The sequence below is a fragment of the Cetorhinus maximus genome, chromosome 25 (genome assembly GCF_964194155.1).
Source record: "Cetorhinus maximus chromosome 25, sCetMax3.hap1.1, whole genome shotgun sequence".
Taxonomy (NCBI): domain Eukaryota; kingdom Metazoa; phylum Chordata; class Chondrichthyes; order Lamniformes; family Cetorhinidae; genus Cetorhinus; species Cetorhinus maximus.
This window is the reverse complement of record NC_135903.1, coordinates 35,069,814-35,082,096: the sequence shown is the minus strand read 5'-3', so window position 1 is coordinate 35,082,096 and position 12,283 is coordinate 35,069,814. Positions and strand designations below refer to the sequence as shown.

Sequence of the window (12,283 nt, the reverse complement as noted above, 5' to 3'; positions counted from 1 at the left end):
AGCCAGCATTTGTTGCCCATCCCTAACTGCCCTTGAACTAAATGGTTTGCTCGGCCATTTCAGAGGGTAGTTATGAGTCAACCACATTGCTGTGGGTCTGGAGTTACAAATCACATGTAAGCCTGAAACAGTAAGGGGGAAGGGATTTCCTTCTCTAAAGGACATCAGTGAACCGGATGGGTTCTTACAACAATCAACGATAGTTTCATGGTCACCATTACTGAGTCTAGCTTTATATTCCAGACTTAATTAAATGAATTTAAATTCCACCAGCTGCCATGGTGGGATTTGAACCCATGTCCCCAGAGCTTTCGCCTGGGCCTCTGGCTTCCCATTTGAGTGACGTTATCACTGCCGCTGTCTCCCCACATCTTCCAACTTGTACTCGGTGCTGGGTAACAGTTTAGCATTCAATTAGGTATAATATGTTTATCAATAAACGCTTTTTTTTACTTTATCCTTAGCTTCGTTCATCCAGTCCCATACACGGAGCATTTCTCTTATGGTAGTACCTCATACTTAACCATATCCCATTTGATCCATCCTTGATCTGCCCATTTACATATTTAGTGTGTCTCGGTTTGTAATTACAGTATACTGTTACATAGTGTGAGTCTCAAGAGGTGTGTGGTACCTCAGAACAATCAATCAGGATCTACCAAATTGCTAGGAGCAGTAACAGTGAGACTCCCAAGCCAATAGTGTCAGCTAATCCCCCAGATCTCCAGGCAAATGGTCTCTAGCTGCGAACATGTAACCGGGTTCCACAGCAAGTTGAGAATTATGAACTGCTTGGAACAATCAATTCAGTTGGGACATGGTCGTGTTGCTGGGAAGTGTTGTTGCAACTGTACAAGGCATTGGTGAGACTGCACCTGGAGTACTGTGCACAGTTTTGGTCCCTTTACTTGAGGAAGGATGTAGTTGCATTGGAGGTGGTTCAGAGGAGGTTCACTAGATTGATTCCAGAGATGCGGGGCTTGTCTTATGAGGAGAGATTGAGCAGTTTAGGCCTATACTCGCTAGAGTTTAGAAGGATGAGAGGAGATCTGATTGAGGTATATAAGATGCTAGATGGGATAGACAAAGTAGACGTGGAGCGGATGTTTCCCCTTGTGGGGCATTCTAGCATGAGAGGCCATAGTTTAAGGTTAAGGGGTGGTAGATTTAAATGAGGAGAAATTACTTTTCTCAAAGGGTCGTGAATCTGTGGAATTTACTACCTCAGAGTGCAGTGGATGCCGGGACGCTGAATAAATTTAAGGAGGAGATAGGCAGATTTTTAATTAGTAACGTGTTGAAAGGTTATGGGGAGAGGGCAGGAAATTGTAGTTGAGGTCGAAATGAGATCAGCCATGATCGTATTGAATGGCGGGGCAGACTCGGGCTGAATTGCCTACTCCTGCTCCTAGTTCTTATGGTCTTATGGTCACTTTATATTCTTAACTACAATTTTATATTGTGGGACCTCTTGGAGTAGAGGTGGTCTAAGTCATGCTGTGACTCCTGTTGCTGGGGAATATTCCTGAATTAACCTCCCACTACAATGGCTACCTTGTGGGAAGATTTCTCTTTCCAATAGCCACATGTGGTGAATTGGGAATCCAGATGTGTCAAATTTCCAATTAGCAAATAAAAAAACGAATAAAAGGCACCGTGATTGGTCCTGTGATCTCAATGCACATATTTGCGCAGCATGCGATTTTTAACCTTGATGTTTGGTGTGTTGGTAAATGACAAGACAAAATTAAGCAGGGAGTCCAAGGCTTGCATCTTGCGCGCTGAGGTCAGGCGTGTGCCCGACCTGAACGCATGTAAAATTGTGCGAAATGACGTCGGGCGTGAGTCCTGACATCATCACACACGCGTACAGTATTGAGATTGGCGCGCGCAGGGGTCAGAGCGGTGCCCGCCGACAATTAAAGGGCCAGTTAAGGTCATTAAAAAGCCAAATGACCGCAATTTTATGTTGCCCTTGCAATTTTTAGCTCATCGCGTGGGCAAATCGGGTGGGTGGAAATCATGTTTTAATCATTTCCTTATCCATGGGTGGGATAAAAGGCCCCAGGAGCAGCAGCACTCTCTCTGTCATTGCCAGTTCTTTGCTGTGTGAGTACAGAGTTGTCCCAGAGTTCCTTGGCAACTTATTTCATTGTTAGGTCTGCCTTTCGGCATCTCAGGTCCTCATCTTCCCTGGAAAGTTCTCCTGAGTATTGCAGCACAGTGTTCCTTCATTTTCAAGGCACTGCCCCTCTGCATCCCATCTAATGGGGACAGTGTATTCCACTGGTGGAACCTCTTCTGAAGAGGAGGAGAGGGGCAGGAGGGAGAGGAGGCCAGGTGGGCGTGGACAGCATCCCAGGGACAGACCGTTAAGAGGAGAGGCACGGGCTCAGTTGGTGCAGGGCTAGCAGGGAGGCCAAGGCAGGAGGACACGCCGAAGAGGCCACTACCCAGCGGCAAGAGTGTTCAGGCAGCGCTCCAACTACCTCCAGATGTCCGAGGTCTAGTGTTGCAGGAGGCTCTGCCTCTCCAATGACATAGTGACAACGATATGTCACATAATAGATCCGGAAATCACCTCCAACTGCGTGGGCAGACACCCCATGCCAGTGCCTTTGAAGGTCACAGTGGCCCTCAACTTCGATGCCTCCAGTTCTTTCCAGGGGTCAATGGGGGATCTGTGCGGGTTTCTCAATCAGCCACACACAGTTGTGTGAAGCTCGTGACTGATGCTATCTTTAGATGCCCGCACATTCATCAACTTCCGGACAGACGAGGTAAGCCAGGCGGAGAGAGCACGAGGCTTCACTATGATGGCTGGGTTCTCCTGTGTTCATGGTGTAATAGATGCACTCACGTGGCCATCAAGGCTCCAGCAGGTGAACCGGGAGCTTTCGTAAACAGAATGGGGGGGTCCACACAATAATATTCAGATCGTCTGTGACCACAGGACACAGCTTCTCAAAGTTTGTGCCCGTTACCCTGGGAGCTCACACGATGTTTACATCTTGCAGCATTCACAGGTACCGAGGCTGCTCATGGCTCCTGCACGAGTGGGTGGATGGCTCCTGGGTGACAAGGGCTACCCCTTGAAGAGGTGGCTGATGATCCCACTCCAGCACCCAAGAGCTGATGCCGAGGGGAGATACAACAGGAGTCACACCTCCTCAAGGCTGGTGGCAGAGAGGACCATTGAGCTGCTGAAGATGTGCTTCAAATGCCTGTACCGATCAGGGGGAGCATTGCCGTAGCCTCCAGAGCGTGTCTCCCCCATAGTCGCCGCATGCTGCGCCCTGCACAACCTGGCTCTGACAGGTGGGGAGCCACTGGAGGCTGAGGAAAGCGAGGCAGCTCTACAGGTCAGGGAAGATGACTCAAGTGATGGCTCAGAGGAAGAGCCTGGGGAGGTGCAGGGTGAGGACCTCGAGGCAGAGGACAGGAACCCTCATGGAGGCAGGGACACCAGGGATGCTTTGATGTAGCGAACCTTCAGCTAGGCATCCATGGCCACGATGCCTTGTCAAGCCAATGGCACTGTCTCCTTTGCTAACAATCAATAAATGAGAACCCAGCCCAGTACGCCAGCACCACACAGCGCCAGACTTGTACAAGCCAGTGCTGCATCAGCACCTATTCAAACCACCCAGACAACTCAGCACATTTACGTCAAATAAATGTTTATGTTACTTCATATGAACAAAGAAAGTCTCCATCCCTAACATAAATGTCAAAATAATTCACTCAAATAATGTCACTCGTGACACACTCCTGCTGTGCTCAAGGTGCCTTTAACTTACGCCTGTGGGTGCTGCGTCTTGGTGCCCCTCCCACTCGCTGACAGTGCTGTTGGAGGCAGCTGCTGACTCTGCTGTCCCAATGGCCCTGATGACCTTGGCGGGCGTCCTCTGGCCGCTGGATCCTAAGCCGGCTCCGCCTGGGAGGGTGCGTCTAGCCCCATGGCTGGGCACTCCTCAGTCGTCACGGCATCGCCAGATGCAGCGGGCCACTGGCAGAGGGACGGAGGAGCTGGTGCCCTCGTCCAGAGCGCTCTGAGAGGAGCCCACAAAAACAACAGGCAGCTTGTCTGCCAGTGTGAGGTGTGTTTGCACCTCCCTGCTCACCAATGATGGACAGGCACTCAGCAGAGAGACTAGGTGCCTCATCCATATCTGACACTGGCAGTGACCTCCTGAGGTTATTGCCTGTGAGGGTTTGTAGGTCCGGGTGCAACCCCAGGAACCCCTGAGTCTGCTGCTGAAGTTGCCTCTCAATGAGAGTCGCCACTCTGTCTATGGAGGAGGCTGTGCGCTCAGTGTTAAGGGTCAACACAGGACTCAAGCTCCGCATGGACCCCTCCATGATGGAGACCGTGGGCCGCAGACCCTCATGGATCTCCACCAGTTCTCCCCGCGCATCCCGCTGGACACCCAGCATCTGCCGCCTGATGGACGACTCCACAGTCCCATCATCTGCCTCGGACGCAGCATGGTCCTGGTCTCCAGCTGTGCTCCCACTGTCGGCTCCCTGGGACCTCTCTGCCTCTGCCAGCTCCTCATGCAAGTGTGATGTGCCCTCACCGCTGTGCATTCTCTGTGGCCAAGTTTGTGCATTCCACCTCAGAAACCGTGAAGCCAAACGCCAGCTTAAAGTAACCTGGTGTGGAGCAACACTGACGCATTGCGAGCACCCTGTCTACTTAGGGGTCACCCTTGACAGATGCCTCACCTTCAAGAACCACATCAAAAAGACAAAGGTAAAAGTGAGCGCACGAAACAACATCCTGAATAAGCTCATTAACACAAAATGGGGAGCAAGCTCGAAAACATTGCGAACCAGAGCACTTGCTCTTTGCTATTCCACTGCGGAATACGCCTGCCCTGCATGGGAAAGATCTACTCACGCTAAGAAGATGGATACCGTTCTGAATGCAAGCTGCCGACTTATCACAGGTTGTTTAAAACCAACAAACACCAACAGCCTGTATATCCTGGCGGGTATCGCTCCCCCTGATATAAGAAGAACGGTAGCCAGCAAGAAAGAGCGACTCCGTCAAACATCAGATGAGAGACACCCTCTACATGGTCATACACCTACACCCAGCCGCCTAAAGTCAAGGAAGAGCTTCATGAACAGTGTTGTTCCATCACAATCAACCCCATCTGAAGCCCGCATCGCCTTGTGGAAAGACCGGCTCGCCAGTCTCGAACAACCCCCAGCGATGGAAATTCTACCGGATGAAAGCCTTCCCCCAGGAGCTAATTACAACTGGGCAACCTGGAAGTGCCTTAACAGACTTAGGACTGGTGTAGGTTATTCAAAGGTGTCACTAAGCAAATGGGGATATGCAACCAGCCCAACAACTTGTGAATGTGGAACTGAGCCACAGACTATGCAACATCTCCTGTGATGCCTATCGCTAGAGGAACCCTGCACTGTTGCAGATCTTGCCGAATTCAACAAAAAGGCACATAAATGTGTCCAGTTCTGGCTGGGCCATGTATTGACCGTCCGTGGACACGATAAGAAGAAGAAGATTACCTGTGGAGCCAAAGAACTAATGCCCACTGATGTGTGGGTATCTGCGCTAGTGCCTGGTTCAGAGAGACTGGTGCAGGTGTGATGTCTTCCTCGGAGCTCAATGGGAGGTCCTCAGGGTCTCCGGCGGCTCCTGTGGATGGCTCATCTGTGAGAGGAAGGCAAAGGACCAGTACATTCAATCCCCATAGTCACCGTGCATGCTCAGTGGGCTGAGGAGACAGTGGAGACCTGGGTGGCAGGGTACCATCTGCATTGGAGCTTCAACAGGCTCTCTGGCTACCACAGTTCAGGTTCTGATGAGAGGAGCTCATTATGTTCCCAGTACCCACCACACACGCATCTATCACCTGCGCTCTTACCTTCATGCAAGACCCGTGCCTCACCGGGACCGGGGGAGGGAGCGTGCCTCACCGGGACCGGGGGAGGGAGCGTGCCTCACCGGGACCGGGGGAGGGAGCGTGCCTCACCGGGACCGGGGGAGGGAGCGGGCCGCTGACATGCCAGCTCCAGTAGATCGCTTTTCCTGCTTTGTGAGGATGCAGAGATTTGACACTCCCCCGCCCGCTGTGCGGCACTCCGCAGCGTTATGACTGCTCTTCTCCTGACAGGGGAAAAATAGAAAACCTCATTATTGCTCCGTCTCCCTGAAGATCCTTTCCTGGTTCCCGCCCATCCTACCCGGGCGTTAGGTGGGCCATGTCACTGTGCCACATCTCACCCTGCAATGCACTGAGGCCAGTCGTGCTGACATCCCAGCCTTTGGCAGGGCAGGGCTTCAGTGCCAGTTGGCATCACGCACTCTTAGACCGCTGAACATTCTGAGCAACGGGCACCCGGCACAGGTCCATGCCATCTCTGCACTTACCCTTGCTGACCGCAGCAGATCATTGAACCTTTTGCGGCACTGAATCCACGTGCGGTGCACCACGCCATGCCCACTGACCTGGGCGGCAACCACTGTCCAGGTCTTCTTGGTCAGGTGGGGGTGGCCTTCTCTTGCCGTCCCTGGGCATTAAGATACGCCACCTGGCACTGACCTCCTCAACCAGCACTTCCAGGCACTCATCTGAGAAATGGGGGGGAGCAGAATGCCCACCTGACTTGCCTTCCCACCTTCCACAACCACTAGGTGCTGAGGCCATGACTGCACACCAGGACACTTCCTGGATTGCTTCAAAACTGCTCCCCACAACTCCTGGGAGCCTCCAGGGAGCTGCCTCTTCAGCTTTTGAACATCCCGCCGGGTCCCTATTGGACCCAGCGTCCGACACGTACCCACCCCTGCTCATGGAAAACACATCCAGCGGTTGCCTTTCACATTGGGCGGGCCTTAATTAGCGTAAGATCGCGTTCTCAGCGCAAACTCGGCTGGGAATGGGTTTTACATCGGCTTCCGGCCGCACCCGAGGGTAGATTCAGGCCCAAGTGTTTTTTGATTGTTGTGTGCGCTTTGCTTCCTTGGTCACTGAATAACAATAGGTGTTCAATAAGTAAATGTCCACTTATCTGTATGAAAATGAGTACAGGTGGCTAAAAACAGCGTCACCATGGCCACACTTGTGGCTAGTTAGTCATCTCTACTGGACCGACATTTATTTATTAACAATGAGCAACAGCTCCCCCTACTGACAGCCGTGTGTAGAAACTGTTTTCCATTCTGTGCCCAGTGTCTTAGGGCTTGCGGAGAGTAGAATGGCTTTCAGGACAGTGTGGGCCCCTCTTCTGCGCGCACTTACTGTGAAGGATTTGCAGCAGAACTTGTTAAAAATGGATTAACTGCTGTGATTAATGGTGTTAAAGAGGTGTAATGAGCCTGAAGGTAAATGAGTGCCAAGCTCTTAATCACCTCAGTCATTGTTTCAGCTTGTCCTGGTTAAACAAATGCTTTCACATTTATTGCTATCATTAGAGCTGGTACTTTGCTCATTCTCAGTGTAAAAACAAAGAGGAAATATTATCTGATTCAACACCTTCAGGAGAATTACATAGAATGTACAGCAAAGAGGAGGGGAAGAATATTGTCAGGTAGCGGCCTTAATCTGTCCTTAGGTGTCAAAATTTGTCCGGTAGCTCTGCTCTGCCACACCTTGGGATATTTTACAATGCTAAACCTATAAGTGCAAGTTGTTGTTGGAGGTGGTCAGCGGAATGTTAAAAGTGAGGTTCTGGCATATTCAGGCAGATCTCAAAACCTGTCACCATGTTGTGCGGGACATAGTGGTTGCCTTAATCTTTATCCGAATCCTGGTGCTATTTATCTCTTCGACATCTCTTCCTCCTCACCCCGCCCACTGAGGGAGGGCAATGATGGATGGTCGATATCAGTGCCATTCTGTGACTACCTCACTGAGATGCCAATGGACCTCTGTTCCTATCCCCCCCAACCCCACCCTCATGATGGTCCTGCTTAAATTCCACATGGCACTTCACCTTTGACCCAGGTCAGTCACAGCAGGTATAGGGAGGGGTTTGAGTAAAAGTCCTGCTGAGGTTTAACACTCTTATGAGTCAAGCATTCAAACATTTCAAATTTTTAGGTAGGGGGTGCTCTTTAATCTTATTATTAATTAAATTATGATATACCGCAACCATTAGACTTTAAGACCATAAGACATAGGAGCCGAAATTAGGCCATTCGGCCCGTCGAGTCTGCTCCGCCATTCAACCATGGCTGATAAGTTTCTCAACGCCATTCTCCCGCCTTCTCCCCGTAACCTTTGATCCCCTTACCAATCAAGAACCTATCTATCTCGGTCTTAAATACACTCAATGACCTGGCCTCCACAGCCTTCTGTGGCAATGAATTCCATAGATTCACCACTCTCTGGCTAAAGAAGTTTCTCCTCATCTCTGTTCCCTTTACTCTGAGGCATTCTGAGTGCTCAGGTGAGTGAAGGCACTGCAAGTATCCACTCAGCTAATGCTCTTTTCGAGATCAACACATATCATATTCCAGTCAAAAGAAATTCTCCTGGCTGCTGTTTGCAGTGAATGAAGTCATTTGGCCCATCGAGACTCTGCCAGCTCTCTGAGGAGGAGATGTTTCTTCCCAATGCGCCTTGTCCATTTTCCTTTTTCTAATATTATCCATGGTTATATTGTTATATTATTCATAAAGAGGTAGGAACTAATTGTAATATGAATATATATCCCACATTTTACTGCTGCACTGCAGTCATGTGCCGAGTAACAATGTATCAGTCCACCAGCCTACCAGCCACATGGAGAGCATCGGTTCACCAGCCTACCAGCCACATGCAGAGCTGCAAGAAATACACTCGGTGAAGCTCCAGCATTTTGAGTCTAAAGTGTGATTATTTCTAACTTATGGGAACCAGAAGACGTAACATGTCCCTTCGTTTTAAAAGCCTTTATGGCTAGGGACTTCCTCGAGTAGCCTCCCTCTCCTCCAGCTTAATGCCTGCAAATCTGATGAGGTCAAGGGAGTGGAACAGGTGTATTTGCAAAGAAATTCCCGGTCCATGGATTCTGCTTTTATCATTCTTTCTGGTTCAACATTCCTCGTTCTAAACAACCGGCTGCATCAAGAATTTTCTCCCAGCCTCCTCCTTCTCCCATCATTCTTTTGCTGATGTTCATAAATGTCATCTCTTGTTACTAACTCACTGGAATGGAAATAACTATCCCTGGTTTACCTGATCACAACCCTTCGTAACTTTGAAACCCTCTATCAAATGGGTTTGAGCTCAAACAAACTCAGGCTGTTTGAGCCCATTAAACCTGAAAATGTTTTGCACCAGAGGTGAGAGGGAAAATATAAGATGATGGGGAAAGAGCAGGGGAAAGGGACTATTTGGATAGTTGTCAAAGAGCTGGCACAGACACAATGGGCTGAATGGCCTCCTTCAGTACTGCCTGATTCCGTGATCTAAATCTCCTCTCCACCTCCACTTCCTAATGAGAAGTGTCTGTGCTCCTGCCACTGAAAGCCATTCACCTCCTGTTAATTCTTTTATTTTAAACATGTTTTGTTACAACAGTTCCAGGAGAAATTCTTGTGAAGCATTATCATATTTGTTTCAAAAGGACTCAGTGTAGTTTCAACCACCAAAAAAAGGGTCGTTGGAGGCGGAGGAAGGACTGTTTGACGTTTCCATGTGTTGCCCTCTTCCAGGTCCAATTCATTACAGGTGTTTTCACTTCTGCTTTAAATGATGCTCTCAGTTCCTATTCTGCAGTGACGCAGGTGCACAGAAAGCCAGGGCGAAAATCACTTCCACAACGCTTTAAGTTCAAGAGTTGAACCAGTCACCGAGCCCTCCACTGACTCACAGTAAACATTCAGCAGTCTGGATTAACACTTTCATTCATTTAACATTTTCTTTGCCGTTGTTCCCCCTTTTACACAATTTATTAAATACTCCAAGAGCCAGACCAGGAAGCAATGGTTTAGTTATGACCTTCCCATTCTCTCACTGTGACCAGCACTGGGAGCTGGATGAGAATGGGTCCATAATGTCACCTTCAATAAATGCAGCTGTGGCAGCAACACCCATATCCATGAATGAATAAAAGACATAGACAGAGAATTCGAGAGTATGGAGGCATTGGTAGATGTGTTTCATTAACATTGGATTAGTTAGAGAGAATGCTGCTTGAGGGATATGCTAAGGGCAAATTTGTTACCATGTGTATCTACAGAAACAATAATGACTGCACTTCAAAATAATCCATTGGACGCAAAGTGACTTGGAACATCCTGAGGAGTGTGATGGAATACTCTCCACTTACCTGGATGAGTGCAGCTCCAACAACACTCAAGAAGCTCAACTCCATCCAGGACAAAGCAGCCCACCTGATTGGCACCACAAGCACCACCTTAAACATTTACTCCCTCCACCACTGACACACAGTAGCAGCAGTGTGTACCATCTACAAGATGCACTGCAGGAACTCACCAAGGCTCCTTAGACCTTCCAAACCCACAACTACTACCATCTATAAGGACAAGGGCAGCAGATAGATGGGAACACCACCACCTGGAAGTTCCCCTCCATGCCACACACCATCCTGACTTGGAAATATATCACCATTTCTTCTCTGTCTCTGGGTCAAAATTTTGGAACTTTTTTTTAATATACTTTCACAGGATGTGGGCATCGCTGGCTGGGCCAGCATTTATTATCCATCCCTAATTGCCCTTGAGAAGGTGGTGGTGAGCTGCCTTCTTGAACCACTGCGGTTCATGTGGTGTAGGTACACCCACAGTGCTGTTAGGAAGGGAGTTCCAGGATTTTGACCCAGAGACAGTGAAGAAACAGTGATATATTTCCAAGTCAGGACGGTGAGTGGCTTGGAGGGGAACTTCCAGGTGGTGGTGTTCCCAACCATCTGCTGCCCTTCTCCTTCTAGATGGTAGTGGTCGTGGGTTTGGAAGGTGTTGTTTAAGGAGCCTTGGTGAATTCCTGCAGCACATCTTGTAGATGGTACAAACTGCTGTCACTTTTTTTTTACAGAACTGTGGGTGTACCTACACCACAGGGACTGCTGAGGTTCAAGAAGACGGCTCACCACCACCTTCTCAAGGGCAAAGGGCAATAAGTGCTGGCCTAGCCTGCGACACCCACATCCCATGAATGAATAAAAAAAACTGTGATAAGGTCCTATATAAATACCAATACAAGCTGGTTGAGTTGTTGTAGAACCTCACATGGAGGGGAGGAAGGGCTGGTTGAGGAAGCCGCCCATGGACTGTGGCAGGAACCAGCCAAATGGCTGTTACTCATTCCAGCCTTTAGAATCTTCTGGAGCAGGAGGAGGTTATTCAGCCCATCGAGGGAACTGTCCAATTAATCCCGTTCCCCTGCTCTGTAAATGTAACCCTGCCTTTTTTTTCCTCCATTGTATTTATCCAATTCCTGTTTGAAAGTCGCACTATGGAATGTAACAGCTTGCTGCAAAAAAATATTTGCTTCATCTGTGTAGCTGGGGCAATTATATACCGTGTCAACAAGTTATAAGAATGTATGAATTTGTGCATTAGTAAGGGGGCAATTGCAGTAAAGAGAAGAATAAATACTGACTCTCACTGTGTTGCTCCAGGTCTGCGGAGAGAAGGTGCGCTTTGAAAAGCTGATGGAATATTTCCGAAATGAAGACAGCAACATTGACTTCATGGTATGAGATTTTGGGTTGGGATCCTCACAGCCACTGTGCAGGTGTCTGGTTCTCTATACCCTTGGCAGATTTGTCACAGGAAAGGGCTCCTCAGTGACTTGTAGCCGCCCGTGTTCCAAGGTCCTGGATTATCAAAAATCTGCAGGCACCTGATCTGCCCATTCATTGCAGCAGGGACAGCCTTTGCACACATGAGGCCGCACACTGACCCTGCTCACACTAGGAGCCTGCACACTGACCCTGCTCACACTAGGGGCCTGCGCACTGACCCTGCTCACACTAGGGGCCTGCGCACTGACCCTGCTCACACTAGGGGCCTGCGCACTGACCATGCTCACACTAGGGGCCTGCGCACTGACCCTGCTCACACTAGGGGCCTGCGCACTGACCCTGCTCACACTAGGGGCCTGCGCACTGACCATGCTCACACTAGGGGCCTGCGCACTGACCCTGCTCACACTAGGGGCCTGTGCACTGACCCTGCTCACACTAGGGGCCTGCGCAGAGACCCTGCTCACGCTAGGGGCCTGCGCACTGACCATGCTCACACTAGGGGCCTGCACACCGGCCCTGCTCACACTAGGGGCCTGCGCATTGACGCTGC

The 12,283-nt window shown here is 49.6% G+C and overlaps 1 protein-coding gene across 3 annotated transcripts in view; it reads left to right on the top strand.

Moving 5' to 3' along the window:
• LOC144668050 (formin-like protein 1) overlaps positions 1 to 12,283 on the top strand; it is a 280,427-nt gene that overhangs the window by 201,746 nt on the left and 66,398 nt on the right. For all 3 annotated transcript variants that reach the window (XM_078529803.1, XM_078529804.1, XM_078529802.1), the window contains one exon: positions 11,605 to 11,679. In XM_078529803.1, coding sequence (XP_078385929.1) covers positions 11,605 to 11,679 — 75 coding nt within the window. The remainder of the gene's footprint in view (positions 1 to 11,604; positions 11,680 to 12,283) is intronic.